Source organism: Schistocerca gregaria, chromosome 10, assembly GCF_023897955.1.
Source record: "Schistocerca gregaria isolate iqSchGreg1 chromosome 10, iqSchGreg1.2, whole genome shotgun sequence".
NCBI lineage: Eukaryota > Metazoa > Arthropoda > Insecta > Orthoptera > Acrididae > Schistocerca > Schistocerca gregaria.
Window position 1 is genome coordinate 115,330,401 of NC_064929.1, and position 16,537 is coordinate 115,346,937.

At 43.7% G+C, this 16,537-nt stretch overlaps 1 protein-coding gene across 1 annotated transcript in view; it reads right to left on the minus strand.

Moving 5' to 3' along the window:
* Nucleotides 1-1,235: 1,235 nt before the first annotated feature.
* LOC126293516 (probable cytochrome P450 304a1) overlaps nucleotides 1,236-16,537 on the minus strand; it is a 46,795-nt gene continuing 31,493 nt past the window's right edge. The window contains exons 7-9 of the mRNA XM_049986767.1: nucleotides 14,579-14,696; nucleotides 10,000-10,141; nucleotides 1,236-3,367 (exon numbers count right to left, since the gene is read on the minus strand). Coding sequence (XP_049842724.1) covers nucleotides 3,192-3,367; nucleotides 10,000-10,141; nucleotides 14,579-14,696 — 436 coding nt within the window. The 3' untranslated portion in view covers nucleotides 1,236-3,191. The remainder of the gene's footprint in view (nucleotides 3,368-9,999; nucleotides 10,142-14,578; nucleotides 14,697-16,537) is intronic.

The window sequence follows — 16,537 nt, forward strand, 5'->3', positions numbered from 1 at the left end:
ATAGAATGTTTCGAAATGTGGTGCTACAGAAGAATGCTGAAGATTAGATGTGTAGATCATGTAACCAATGAGGAGGTACTGGAGACAATTGGGGAGAAGGGGAATTTGTGGCACAACTTGACTAGAAGAAGGGACCGGTTGGTAGGGCATGTTCTGAGGCATGAAGAGATCACAAATTTAGCATTGGAGGGCAGCGTGGAAGGTAAAAATCGTAGAGGGAGACCAAGAGATGAATACACTAAGCAGATTCAGAAGCATGTAGGTTGTAGCAGTTACTTGGAGATGAAGAGGCTTCCACGGGATAGGATAGGAGAGCTGCATGAAACCAGTCTCAGGACTGAAGACAACAACAACAATTTAAAATCCTCCTAAGTACGAAGTACGTACAGTGATCGGTCTTCTGTCTGCAAAAGACGTTACAGTGCAGATTATCACCGGCAGACAAAAGAAGTTCATGGGGAAAACTTTGTGAGCGGTGCTTTGGTAAGAAGGGCGTTTAGAGACGGCAATGGTGATGTTTGACGTATTGTGAAATGGGCAACCATCTGTTCAAATCTTCGTATATCCATAATTGAAAAGGATGACTTGGGATGTCAGCTCGTATAATATATGTTAAAATGACGAAATTCCTCCAGCTGTATTAAGGTGTTGGTTTTATTGGCAACTAGTTTCGATGTTGTTACATCATCATCTTCAGGCCCATACTTGTTGAAAGCAACCGTATGTGTCTAACACTAATAGTCACTGGTGACATAGGTGTCTTCAAAAACTGTGTGTGAAATCTCATGGAACTTAACTGCTGATGTCATCAGTCCCCAAGCTTACACACTACTCAACCTAAATTATCCTAAGGACAAACACACACACCCATGCCCGAGGGAGGACTCGAACCTCCGCCCGGACCAGCCGCACAGTGACATAGGTGTGTTGCTTGCGGAGGGCTGGTAGTATACCGTAGCGGTCGCGCGGTTCCAGACTGAAGCGCCTAGAACCGCTCGGCCACACCGGCCGGCGCAAACATGTGTCATTACCAATATTTTGTGCAGTAAGTTGACGGAGAAGCTCAACGGTGCATTTCGTCCAAGTCTTGTGAGTTTTCTGCAGCTTCAAAGTGTGTTCGTTTTATGTCAAGAAAATGACGATGACCTCATAACGGTCATTCAGTGCTGCTCGACAAAAACGGTCGTAGATTTCCATAAGAAAGAATTTCAGGTACCTTTGTTTGTAGTCATAAGTGCCTTAATATAAGTGAAAATTTTATTGAAAATTAAATTACAGTACAAGCTTTGGTGTAACGAAAAAATGAATTGAAAATACAGATTTTTGTTGTAAACAAAGCATACATACTTGAAATAAATCATGCCTCCTATATATTGAAAAGCAATACAGGAACATAACCTGTTGCTAGCAGTAAGGCTAATATTTTGACGGAGAAGCTCAATGGTGCATTTCGTCCACATCTAGTGAGTTTTCTGCAGCTTCGAGGTGTGTTCGTTTTATATCAAGAAAATTACGATGACCTCATAATGGTAATTCAGTGCTTTTCGACAAATACGGTCGCAGGTTTCTAAAAGTAAATTTTCAGGTCTCTTCTTTTGTAGTCATAAGTGCCTTAATATAAGTGAAAAAATTTACTGAAAATAAAATGAGAGTGCAAGCTTTAGTGCAATGATAAAATTTTTAAAATACACTTTTTTTTGTAAACAAAGGATACATACTTTAAAAAAGTCATGCCTCCTATATATTTAAAAGCAATACAGAAACATAACCTGTTGCTAGCAGTAAGGCTAATATTTTGATGCAGAAGCTCAACGGTGCATTTCGTCCACATCTAGTGAGTTTTCTGCAGCTTCGAGGTGTGTTCGTTTTATATCTAGAAACTGACGATGACCTCATAATGGTAATTCAGTGCTGCTCGACAAATACGGTCGCAGATTTCTAGAAGGAAGAATTTCAGGTGCCTTTGTTTGTAGTCATAAGTGCCTTAATATAAGTGAAAATTATATTGAAAATTAAATTACAGTACAAGCTTTGGTGCAAGGATAAAATGTTTTAAAATACACATGTGGTTTTTTTGTAAACAAAGGATACATACTTGAGAAAGTCATGCCTCCCATATATTGAAAAGCAATACAGGAACATAACCTATTGCTAGCAGTAAGGCTAGTATTTTGATGGAGAAGCTCAACGGTGCATTTCGTCCACATATAGTGAGTTTTCTGTAGCTTCGAGATGTGTTCGTTTTATATCAAGAAAATGACGATGACCTCATAATGGTAATTCAGTGCTGCTCGACAAATACGGTCGCAGGTTTCTAAAAGGAAATTTTCAGGTGCCTTTTTTTGTAGTCATAAGTGCCTTAATATAAGTGAAAAATTTTATTGAAAATTAAATTACATTACAAGCTTTGGTGCAAGGATAAAATGTTTTAACCCTTTCAGACCCTCTGGCTACAATTGTGTACATTAAATTTTACTGTGCCCTGGCTGGAGCAGAAGTATTTTTTACCAATGTTAACCTGAAGCATACATTTGTGAGTGTTCAATCTTTCCATCCTGTACAAGTGCTGCGAACTGTTGGGCTTCATTGTGAAAATATCAGCAAGACAGTGTAGCAAATGATGAACAACAGTATACCCAGTTATGGTTGGTTCGATATCTTACACTGTATAATCCAATATTGTTATTGTTATTTTGCATGATAATTATTGAATGAATATTTTACTAGTTACTACAGTAGAGAAAATTTCGAAATTAGGTATCTTGGTCAATATAATGAAGTCAAATGTACGAAATATGTTTTGAAATCAGGCACAGAATTTTGTATAAAACTTGCATATAAATTCTTTAAAAAGTCATCTAAGAGCATTACCACATAAATAAAAATTTTCCTTCCACCAGAAAAAAGTCAGGTCTGAAAGGGTTAAAATACACATGTGGCTTATTTTGGTAAACATAGGATACATACATGAAAAAGTCATGCCTCCTATATATAGGAAAGCAATACAGGAACAGCATCTGCTGCTAGCAGTAAGGGTATTATTTCCATATTTGATGTCATGGAAATCTGTTTTTGTTCACTGTAAAGCGACACTATTTTAAACATGTATTCGCCTTCTGCCTGTGTTGTGAGACTGACGGTGCTGTTCGTCAGCCTGGAGTGGGGTGCAAGGTGCAGGGTGCAGGGAGCAGCTATCGTGACTGGAACTCCACCCACAGAGCGGGCGGCGTCTCGACCACCCCCGGGATGTTGCTGATGCAGGGGGGCGGAACCCCGTCCGACCGGATGAAGAAGTTCTGCAGGATCGTCGCCAGCATCAGGAACATGTTCTGCCGCGCGAACGTCTCCCCGGGACACACTCGCTTGCCTGCCAACACAAAGCCAAATCAGAGCAGTGACTTCCTCTAGACGCCCCAAAACAGTGGCCAACAGATGTTATCACGCGTGTAACAAAAAGAGACGATAACAAAGTGGTTCAAATGGCTCTGAGCGCCATTGGACTTAACTACTGTGGTCATAAGTTCAAAAAAATGCTCTGAGCACTATGGGACAACATCTATGGTCATTGGTCCACTGCCGGCCGGAGTGGCCGAGCAGTTCTAGGCGCTACAGTCTGGAACCGCGCGACCACTACGGTCGCAGGTTCTAATCCTGCCTCGGGCATGGATGTGTGTGATGTCCTTAGGATAGTTAGGTTTAAGTAGTTCTAAGTTCTAGGGGACTGATGACCTCAGAAGTCCCATAGTGCCCAGAGCCATTTGAACCATTTTCATCAGTCCCCTAGAACTACTTAAACCTAACTAACCTAAGGACATCACACATATATCCATGCGCGGGGCAGGATTCGAACCTGCGACCGTAGCCGTGGCGCCGTTCCAGACTGAAGCGCCTAGAACCGCTCGGCTACTCCGGCCTGCAGACGATAACACATTAATATGGAAAAGCGTGGCATAAATGTCTCATTCCTAGCAGGTGTTTGCTTGCTGAACTTCATGTAAACACATGTCACTCTAAAGTTTCTGAAGGCTGCTCAGTGCAAGCCACTATAGAAAATACCCAGTTCGATGATACAGAATATGTTGTGAAGTGGTGTGACTACAAAAAATGGAGGAAGACGGGAAGATTCATTATCCTGTCTTTTGTATAAGATAAACCTTGGAAAACGTCAAAAGAGGTACAGACATAAACAGGAGGAGAAATCAGTAGTTAAAACTTCCGGGCTGAGAGGCCGTGGTCGAACAGTAGAACTTCTTCTCCCTGACGTTTCGTTGCCAGCTGCGGACAACATCTTCCGAGGCGAGTCTACGACTGAGGAGAAATGTCCTGGTCAAATCAGTTCAGGTGTTGGCACTGCAGTTGATGTTGATATATGACGGTTATTTTATTGTAATCAAATAGGAAATGTAAATGAGCGTATGGCATCCCCACACAGGGAAGTTTGGAGGCCGAGTGCAAGTCTTATTTCAGTCGACGCCACATTGGGCGACTTGTGCGCCTGTGATGAGGATGAAGTGATGACAACACAACTCCCAGTCTCCGAGCGGAGCAAATCTCCAACCCGGTCAGGAATTGAACCCGGGCCCTCTTGCATGGGAGGCACACCACCCAGCTAAGCAGGCGGACATCACATAGGAAACTTACAAGAACATCATTTTTCGACATAGTCTCCTTGCGTTTCAACGAACTTGGTCCATTGTTGTACAAGTTCCCTGATGCTCTCATTAAAGAAGGTTCTCAGTTGAGCTGCGAGCCAGGTTCAAATGGCTCTGAGGACTATGGGACATCTGAGGTCATCAGTCCCCTAGTACTCAGAAATACTCAAACCTAACTAACCTAAGGACATCACACACATCCATGCCCGAGGCAGGATTCTAACGTGCGACCGTTCAAATGGTTCTGAGCACTATGGGACTCAACTGCTGTGGTCATCAGTCCCCTAGAACTTAGAACTACTTATACCTAACTAACCTAAGGACATCACACACATCCATGCCCGAGGCAGGATTCGAACCTGCGACCGTTCAAATGGTTCAAATGGCTCTGAGCACTATGGGACTCAACTGCTGTGGTCATCAGTCCCCTAGAACTTAGAACTACTTAAACCTCACTAACCTAAGGACATCACACACATCCATGCCCGAGGCAGGATTCGAACCTGCGACCGTTCAAATGGTTCAAATGGCTCTGAGCACTATGGGACTCAACTGATGTGGTCATCAGTCCCCTAGAACTTAGAACTACTTAAACCTAACTAACCTAAGGACATCACACACATCCATGCCCGAGGCAGGATTCGAACCTGCGACCGTTCAAATGGTTCAAATGGCTCTGAGCACTATGGGACTCAACTGCTGTGGTCATCAGTCCCCTAGAACTTAGAACTACTTAAACCTAACTAACCTAAGGACATCACACACATCCATGCCGGAGGCAGGATTCGAACGTGCAAATGGTTCAAATGGCTCTGAGCACTATGGGACTCAAGTGCTGTGGTCATCAGTCCCCTAGAACTTAGAACTACTTAAACCTAACTAACCTAAGGACATCACACACATCCATGCCCGAGGCAGGATTCGAACGTGCGACCGTTCAAATGGTTCAAATGGCTCTGAGCACTATGGGACTCAACTGCTGTGGTCATCAGTCCCCTAGAACTTAGAACTACTTAAACCTAACTAACCTAAGGACATCACACACATCCATGCCCGAGGCAGGATTCGAACCTGCGACCGTTCAAATGGTTCAAATGGCTCTGAGCACTATGGGACTCAACTGCTGTGGTCATCAGTCCCCTAGAACTTAGAACTACTTAAACCTAACTAACCTAAGGACATCACACACATCCATGCCCGAGGCAGGATGCGAACCTGCGACCGTAGCAGTCGCACGGTTCCGGACTGCACGCCTAGAGCCGCGACACCACCGCGGCCGGTCCTGCGACCGTAGCAGTCGCGAGGTTCTGGACTGAACCGCCTAGAACCGCACGGCCATCGCGGCCGGCTGCGAGACAGGAATGCACCACCTCTTTCGCTGCTTCGTCGAGGCAAATCAACGGCCCCTTAATGCCTGTTTGAGTGGACCAAACAAGCGATAGTCAGAAGGGGCAAGGTCGGGACTATATAAAGGATGATTCAGTACTTCAAATTTGAGTTTCTGCACCGTTTCAGCAATGTGGGCAGCAGTATGTGGACGGCATTGTCGTACAACAACACTACACCTTTTGGCAGCAATCGTCGGTGTTTGCTTCGAATTGCAGGCTTTAGCCTGGCAGTAAGCACCTCACTGTAACGTACACTGTTCAATGTTGTGGCGTTTCCGCAGTAATCTTCCAGTGCCGGACACTGTGCGTCCCAAAAAACCGGAAGCATCAGTTTTCCTGCAGACATTTGGGTCTTGAACTTTTTCTTGCACGGCGAATTTGGATGCTTACATTCCATACTCTGCCGTTTACTCTTCGGCTCGTAATGATGGATCCATGTTTCGTCAGCAGTAATGATCCTGTCTAAGAAGTTGTCCCCTTCGTTACCATAGCGATTCAATTTTTTTTTTTTTTTTTTTTTTTTTTTGCAGATGTCCAAGCGTGTTTGTCTATGCAACTGTGTGAGTTGTTTTGGGACCCATCTTGCACAAACCTAATGAAACCCAAGTCTATTATGGACGATTTCGTAGGCAGAACCGTGACTAATTTGCAGATGACGTGCCACTTCGTCAATAGTTAATCAATGTGTGAGAGAATCATTTCAGGTTAACGCGCAATGGTTTCTTCATTTGTGACGGTAAACGGTCGTCCGGCTCTTTCATCGTGCCTAACACTTGGGCGATCATTTCGGAATTTTTCAATCCATTCGTAGACACACCGTTGTGGCAAAACACCGTCCCCGTTTCGTGCCGAAAGTCTTCGATGACTTTCGGCCCCTGATGCGCCTTCCGACCACAAAAGACGGATCACTGAACGTTGCTCTTCTTTGGTGCAAACAGACAGCGGAGCTACAATGATTAACAGCACGGCAGCGATAACGAAACTAACCTAGCAGCTTGAAAATTGCAAAGATACAACAACAAATAAACAAAACATGTGTCATAAACGTAAAACCACAGTACTACCAAAATAAACAAAAATATACTTAAATTGCGTATAATAATTAACTTACCCTCGTAATTGCAAGAAAATCGAGATCAGTGAATGTACATTTTAGAAGTCTACACAGTGTTGAGTGCTATTGACACGGGATTTCAAATTGATTCCGTGTTTCTAGATTTCCAAAAGGCTTTTGACACTTTACCACACAAGCGGCTTATATCGAAATTGCTGCTTATGGAATATTGTCTCAGTTATCCCACTGGATTGCTGATTTCCTGTCACAGAGTTCACAGTTCGGAGTAATTGATGGAAAGTCATCGAGTAAAACAGAAGCGATTTCTGGTGCTCCTCAAGCAAGTGTTATAGGCCTTCTCTTTTCCCTTACCCACATAAGCAATTTATAAGACAATCTGAGCAGCCGTCTTAGGTTGCCTGTAGATGACGCTGACGTTTATCGACTAGTAACGTCATCAGAAGATCAAAACAATTTGCAAAACTATTTAAAAAATATATATCTGTACGTTGCAAAAGTAACGAAAAGTGTGATGTCATTCACATGAGTGCTAAACAGAATCCGTTAAACTTCGATTACACGATAAATCAGTCAAATCTAAAGGCCCTAAATTAAATTAAATAGGTAAGAATTACAATTACAGATAACTTAAACTGGAAGGAACACATAGAAAAAGTTGTGGGGAAGGGAAATCAAAGACTGCGATTTATTGGTAGGACACTTGGAAAATGTAACAGTTTTACTAAAGAGACAGCCTTCACTATGCTTGTCCCTCCTCTTTTAGAATACTGCTGCGCGGTGTGAGATCCAAACCAGATAGGCGTGACGGAGTACATCGAAAAAGTTCAACGGAGAGCAGTACGTTTTGTATTATTCTGAAATGGGTGAGAGATTGTCGCGGACACGATACAGGATTTGAGATGGACACCATTAAAACAAAGGCGTTTTTCGTTGCAGCGGAGTCCCTTACGAAATTTCAGCCACGAATTTTCCCCTCCGAATGCAAAAATAGTTTGTTGACGCCGACCTGCATAGGGAGAAACGATTATCATAATAAAATCAGAGCTCGCAAGTAGAGATATGGGGGTTCGCTTTTTCATCGCGCTGTTCGAGAGTGCAATAATAGAGAATTATTGTAAAGATGGTTTGATGAACCGTCTGCAGGCACCATGTGTGATTTGCAGAGTTTCCATGTAAATGTAATAGTAGATGAAGCCTAGAACATAAAACTACACACAACGAAAGGGAAAACGTAGTACGACGGACATTCAATAATTAGAGCAAAACTGAGTTAGGAAAAAACTGTATTTTTACAAAACATAACCCCCACCAATGTTAATACACTTGTCGCGACAACGAACTATTCTTTTCGTACATGATGTCTTTGTCTTGTTGTTTGAACAATTTTCCCCCAAATTATTTTACCTCCTCGTCGTTGCAGAACTTTTTCTCAACGTTATGTTTCTTAAATAGACAAAACGAATGAACATTTGTTTAGAGAAGAATCCCCTTCCCTTTGACAGCGCGTTCTTCCAAGTCTGTACATATTCTGAGTCTTGATTCCTTGTGTTGTTGCTTTAACTCTTTCGGTACCCGCTTTGCACTTGTTTTGCTTTACCTGAGCTTGTTACAGATTGCGTTACGAACTGCGCGAACACTTACTGCAACTGTCTTTGCTATATATTCAACTGCAATACATCGGTCTCCGAGAATAAATCGCCACTGCAGGTTTCAGACGAAGGAATTGACATTTCAACTGGCTGTCAGTCACTGAGGATCGACCGTTTTTGAACTGAAGCCACGCTTGTGGTTGAATGTCGTTGCCAGAATTCTTAAATGTTTTGAATTTACGTGTAGTAATGAACAGCTTATAGTCAAAATCATCATGTCGGCGAGTCGCATGTCGGTCATTGTTACGTCGTTTCGGCGCTTCCATCTCAAAATTCGGTGTACCTTGCCAATTTCTTTCATAATTTCCGAAGTGCCCTGTGTTATTATTTTGTGGCTGTTCCGTATTTCTATGTCCCTCTTCCCGTATTGGAGCGCGAGTGTTCTCTGAAATATGTAATTCTTGTATTACCTGTGTCAACTGATCTTCCCAGATTTCTCTTTGGTGTTGCGTATTTCATTTGATTCCGATTCTGTTTGAATTTCCTAATTTGTTCGTACTCTTCTGTATCAGTAAAGACTACCGGTCTTGTGTCATTCAGATTATCATCTATCTTCGTAGATAAATTATTTAGTTTGCTTATAAAAATTTCCCCGGCGTACACAACTTTTACCATATTGTAAAAATCATTCGAGAAAAGACTTAAGCGGTTTTTCGTCTTCAGTAAGCAAAAGACGGATCACTAAACATTGTTCATCTAATGTGGAGATTTCAGGGATGAGTGGGTTTACCTCAGAATACTATTTTCTATGTTCCACAGAACCTGCAGCTTAGTAAAATGTTTACAACGAGTGTCGAGAATCGTTAGTGTGTGATACTGATTTTTATTTCTCAGTCTTTCACTACAGGTCTGTTTCGGATGAACTGCCATTATCGAGTAGACTGCAGTACAGTGTGGGTGACGTTATTTTCATTATACATATTTATGTCATGGTACGACATTAAGCACAGATTGCTACTTATATATTGTCTAGATGGACTGAAGTATATATAACATCGTTTGTAGCTGTATTTTGACTGTCGTCCTATATTTGTTGAAGTAACGTAGTAATTAATATTATTATGACAGTAATTTGACAGTTTTGGAGCTATGATGTCATATGTTTACAAAGTATAAGCACTTTTATACAGGTGATTATGGTTGTAGATGTATCTATGGTTGCTGCATGTTCGAAGTAGTCTCTTTATATGATATTGTAGCTCCAAAACTGGAAAACTGGAAGGAGGAGTACATACCAGTGCTAAATGGCAGAGTGTAGTCCTTGGTGGTGATCTTCCCATCTGGGCCGATGAACCTTTCTGGCCTGAACCTATCTGGGTCTCCCCACACGTCCTTGTCCATGTGCATGCTCCACAGGTTGGTCACCACTACAGATCCCTGCAACACAAAACCACTGTGTCATTTATCACATTATACTAGGTTAACAGATAAAAATAGCGACATTGAGAGAGTTGGCAATTTGAAGAAAAAATGTTTTGTTATGAAATAAAAGTTGCTAACGTCGTCTTGCCATCCTTTTCGTGACACTGTTTTTTCGTTAAGCTAGTTACGTATGACGATTACATGACGCATTTAGTTTTCTCGGAATTGATGTTAATGTTCTGGTTTCCGTCCTAAGACTTGTTTAATGCCGCTCTGCTTCCTAATCAATCCTGTGCAAGGCTCTTCATCTCTGCATACCTATCGCGACCTACATCCATTTGAATCTGCATACAGTCTTGTTGCCTCCCTCTTCAAACGTAAGCCCTCTCACCCACTGCCCCACCTCCACACACACACACTCACATTGCACTGCATTATCATACTGAGGAATCTCCGAAGCCTGACGATGTATTCTGTCAACCGATTCCTTCCTTTAGTCAGGATCCCCCATAAATTTCTTTTTTCCCCAATTCTGTCCAGTAGCTCCTCATTACTTACTCGATCTACCCACCTAATCTTCAGCATTCTTCTCTGGCACCACAATACGAAAGCTTCTGCTCTCATCTTGTCAAACTACTTATTTACCACAGTCCACTTGTGTGCTTGCCTACCATGAAGCAAATACTATCAGAAAAGACCTCTTAACATTTAAACTGATATCAGACGTTAATAAATTCCTCTTTCACAGATATGATTTTCTTGTTCTTACCAGCCTGCATTTTATATACTCTCTACTTCAGCTCTCATCAGTAATTCTGCTGCCTAAATTACAAAACCCATCAACTACTTTCAAAGTCTCGTTTACTAATTTAATTCCCTCCACATCACTTGATTAAATTCGACTATCTTTGTTTCAATTTCAGTTGTTCATCTTATAACCTCTTTTCAAGACATTACTCATTCCATTCAACCATTTTCTCACATCTTTTCCTATCTCCGACAGAATTACAGTGCCATTGGCAAACCACAGAATTTTTTATTTCTTCTCTCCGAACCATAATTCTTCTCCAAATTTCCCACGGTCTTAACCGTTTATTTGAGTGTACAAACTGAAAAACATTGAGGATAGCCCACAACCCTATCTCACTTACTTCTGAACTACTGCTTCCTTTTCGTGCCCTTCCACTCTTTCAGTTAGCTTTGTATTTCCATACACTGTGGATAAGTAATTGTCTCTAGAATGCTAATCCCACAAGATATGCAGGAGACCGTCTCTGGAATTCAGAAAGTAGGAGGCAGTTACTGGTGGAAGTGAATATGAGAGTGGGTTCTGAGTCACAGACTGACTGCTCAGTTGGTAGGATCATTGTCCATCAAAATCAAGGTCCAGGTTCGAGTCTCGATTTGGCATACAGTACTGATTAGATAGATCTATGCTGCTCTACTCCCCGAATGTCACTTTGAATTAAATAAACTTCCCTCTCGAGTTGGAATCCGTTGTGGTATAGTAATACAGCACTGGGCTTCTCTTGGCCGCAACTTGGCAAATATAAAATTCCTTGCATATGTGTGAAAGAATGTTGTGAAAATTGAAGTTGCGTGTTATGTTTCTCAACGTTTTTAATATCGTATTCTGTTTGTCAGGCATTGCTATGTTTGTCGAGCAGTCTGTTGCAAGGCGGCTGCACCAATGAGAGTGTGGGCCCAAGCACCGTGCTGTTCTTTCACTGACTGTGGTGGGTGGTGTAGGCAACCCACAAGACAGCCACTTGGCACGTTTTGTGCACGCACCCAACCTGCTTGGCCACCCCTGCTTAGCTCGGCCAGTGGACTACACTATGGCCAAGCCGCTGGATCACCCCGCACGTCATCCTTTTTCCCATTCCTGCCTGCCATCTGGCTGTGCCCGTTCACCTGGCCTTGGAAGGGCACGCGAACTTTAACAGCCTGGTGAGGAGATTCAAATCCATTCACACATCTTTGATTGCTGTTGTTCTTTGCCATTTTGTCCATCACTTCGAACTTATTCTATGTCCACTTCAGATGTAGCGAGACAATTATTGAACTACACTCCTGGAAATGGAAAAAAGAACACATAGAGACCGGTGTGACAGATCCACCATACTTGCTCCGGACACTGCGAGAGGGCTGTACAAGCAATGATCACACGCACGGCACAGCGGACACACCAGGAACCGCAGTGTTGGCCGTCGAATGGCGCTACCTGCGCAGCATTTGTGCACCGCCGCCGTCAGTGTCAGCCAGTTTGCCGTGGCATACAGAGCTCCATCGCAGTCTTTAACACTGGTAGCATGCCGCGACAGCGTGCACGTGAACCGTATGTGCAGTTGACGGACTTTGAGCGAGGGCGTATAGTGGGCATGCGGGAGGCCGGTTAGACGTACCGCCGAATTGCTCAACACGTGGGGCGAGAGGTCTCCACGGTACATCGATGTTGTCGCCAGTGGTCGGCGGAAGGTGCACGTGCCCATCGACCTGGGACCGGACAGCAGCGACGCACGGATGCACGCCAAAACCGTAGGATCCTATGCAGTGCCGTAGGGGACCGCACCGCCACTTTCAAGCAAATTAGGGACACTGTTGCTCCTGGGGTATCGGCGAGGACCATTCGCAACCGTCTCCATGAAGCTGGGCTACGGTCCCGCACACCATTAGGCCGTCTTCCGCTCACGCTCCAACATCGTGCAGCCCGCCTCCAGTGGTGTCGCGACTTGCGTGAATGGAGGGATGAATGGAGACGTGTCGTCTTCAGCGATGAGAGTCGCTTCTGCCTTGGTGCCAATGATGGTCGTATGCGTGTTTGGCGCCGTGCAGGTGAGCGCCACAATCAGGACTGCATACGACCGAGGCACACAGCGCCAACACCCGGCATCATGGTGTGGGGAGCGATCTCCTACACTGGCCGTACACCTCTGGTGATCGTCGAGGGGACTCTGAATAGTGCACGGTACATCCAAACCGTCATCGAACCCACCGTTCTACCATTCCTAGACCGCCAAGGGAACTTGCTGTTCCAACAGGACAATGCACGTCCGCATGTATCCCGTGCCACCCAACGTGCTCTAGAAGGTGTAAGTCAACTACCCTGGCCAGCAAGATCTCCGGATCTGTCCCCCATTGAGCATGTTTGGGACTGGATGAAGCGTCGTCTCACGTGGTCTGCACGTCCAGCACGAACGCTGGTCCAACTGAGGCGCCAGGTGGAAATGGCATGGCAAGCCGTTCCACAGGACTACATCCAGCATCTGTACGATCGTCTCCATGGGAGAATAGCAGCCTGCATTGCTGCGAAAGGTGGATATACACTGTACTAGTGCCGACATTGTGCATGCTCTGTTGCGTGTGTCTATGTGCCTGTGGTTCTGTCAGTGTGATCATATGATGTATCTGACCCCAGGAATGTGTCAATAAAGTTTCCCCCTCCTGGGACAATGAATTCACGGTGTTCTTATTTCAATTTCCAGGAGTGTATATGAAATGAGATAGTCATAACTTCTGAACGGTTTGCATTAGGATGTTCAACTGCACAGTTGGCCACGGGTATAATGGGAATTGGTATGCACACACACACACACACACACACACACACACACACACACACACACACACACACCCCTTGTCGTTGTCGCCCATTTGCACATGAAAATTGCTCGGTGCAGCATGTCTGAGCGATCGAGGAGTCTCTTCACACTTAGTGATGTACAATGTTCAGTCATGCAATAATTGGTGCGATATCCCTGGATGGTACGGTGACTACCGAATGGTATGTGAATTGTTTGGAAGGTGCTTTCTTGCCTATTATGCAAAGTCATCCTGATTTCGACAAGATGTGGTCCATGCAAGACGGAGCTCGATTCCATTGAAGCAGGAGATTGTTTCATGTCTTAGAGGAGCACTTTGACGACCCAGAGACCACTGGCATGGGCTTCGGTTGGGCACCATATTCTCCAGATCTGAAAACATGCGACTTCCTTTTTTTGGGGCTATATCTTAGACAAAGTGTACAGCAGCAACCTCAAGACCACTGCTCAACTGAAAACAGCCATTCAGGAGGTCATCGACAGCATCAATGTTCTGACACTTCAGTGGGTCATGTAGAATCTTGCTATTCATCTCCATCACATCATCGCCTATGATGGCAGGCGTATCGAATATGTCATAACCTAAATCCAAATAATTCTAGTGACATTTACATGCTGAATAAAGCGTGTGCAAGCCGTAGTTTGTAACTAATTTACGTTTTCCTCGTACAGTTCAATAACTGTCACCACGTGCCTGTTTCACCTCTGCATGGTATCAGCAAGTTTAGTCTCCTCTTGGTAGCTCTTCTTGAAGTAACGCATTGATCTCAGTTCATAAGCTCTCCAGCACCTACATCCTTCCTGCAGTCGTACACCATACAACTGATCCACGAGTAGTGACGGGACTGACCTTGGGTATGTTGTAGCCCTGGAGTTTGGCGTCGTCCAGCGCCATGTGGGGAATTCCGATGGGCAGCAGCGTCTGGAACCTCATCGTCTCGCGGAGCGTCGCCTCCGTGTAGGGCAAGCTGTGGAAGACAGTAGCGCAGTCAGAGCAGAGCATCGTCAAATCCCACCTCTCCAACCAATCATCAAAAGCTTTGTCACATAGCACAAATGTTCCATTCCTGATCTTTCTTTGAGTTGTGAGGACAGGAATGGAAGTGTTTTGAACAATTTGAGTTCCTTAGAAAACAAAGATGTAGGAAATAAGAGGTACTGAAAATGTGAAGTATATCACAGATCTGTATCTTTAAAAATGAATATACATGTCTATGTGTTTTCCAGCATAGCTGCTGAACACCTTTCGGCAACTTCACCTAGGTTTATTACATGTGTGAGTCTGATACATATGTGATTTACCACCAGATGACACTTACCATGCTGGTGAAACACCCCTAGCACTGCTATTTGTGGGAGAAATGGGTGGGCTGGAAGGGTCGGAAAGAGTTGCCCTGAAAGCTTAACAATGGAATGCCTACAGTGGAGGAGGATATTAGCGTTTAATGTCCTGTCGACAACCACGTCATTAGAGACGGAGCCCAAACTCGAATTAAGGGGAAACGGAGAAGGAACCATCCCAGCATCTGGCTTAAGCGATTTAGGGAAATCACCAGAAACCTCAAGCAGGATGTCCAGACACGGGTTTGGCCTCCCGAACACATTGTACTATGCGCTAGCCAGCTTGGTAATATTTACAGTAAGTTCATATAAGTTGATACATATGTATGACTTACAGATTGGCTTTGAGTGGAGGAGGGGGATAAGTGCACCAAAGGGGCAGTTCTGACATTCTTCATATTAAACTTCCTGGCAGATTAAAACTGTGTGCCGGGATGAGACACGAACTCGGGACCTTTGCCTTTCACGGGCAAGTGCTCTACCAACTGAGCAACCCAACCACGACTCACGCTTCGTCCTCACAGCTTTGCTTCTGCCAGTATCTCGTCTCCTACCTTCCAAACTTCACAGAACCTCTCCTGCGAACCTTGCAGAACTAGCACTCCTGAAAGAAATGATACTGTGGAGACCTGGCTTAGCTCATTCTGGATTCTTCATATTTATGGGAGCAAGAATAAAGAGAAATCAAAGCGCATTGTTAGTATTTGTCAATACAGAGAAAACCATTCCACAATGTAAAATGGGGCAAGACGTTCCAATTCATGAAAATATATATTGTCTGAAGCTAAGGGCAAGTAATATGCAATATTTACAAGTAATCAGGGGGAACAATAAGAATGCAAGAACGCGAATGAAGTGATTCGATTAAAAAGGGTGATATGCTGGGATGCAGGATTTTGCCCCTACTCTACAGTCTGAACATCGAACAAGGAAAGATAGGAACTAGAACTTGGGACTAGAAGAGGTCAGGCACAAGATTCACTGATGACATTCAGCCCTTATTAAAATGGAACAATAAGGCAAGACATGTTGAATAAATGAACAGTTTAATGAACACATAGTAATGAGTGACAGTAAACTGAATAAAAGCGAAAGTGATGGTGAACCCCAATCACATTCGTGATAAACTACAGAACCACGAGGTAGGTAAAGTGAAGGGATTCTTTTCTCTTCTGAGCAATATACCAGGTGATCAAAAAGTCAGTATAAATTTGAAAACTGAATAAATCAGGGAATAATGTAGATAGAGAGGTACAAATTGGCACAAATGCTTGGAGTGACATGGGGTTTTATTAGAACCAAACAAATACGAACTTTCAAACAATGTCTGACAGATGGCGCTTCATCTGATCAGAATAGCAATAATTAGCATAACAAAGTAAGACAAAGCAAAGATGATGTTCTTTACAGGAAATGATCAATATGCCCACCGTCATTCCTCAACAATAGCTGTAGTCGAGGAATAATG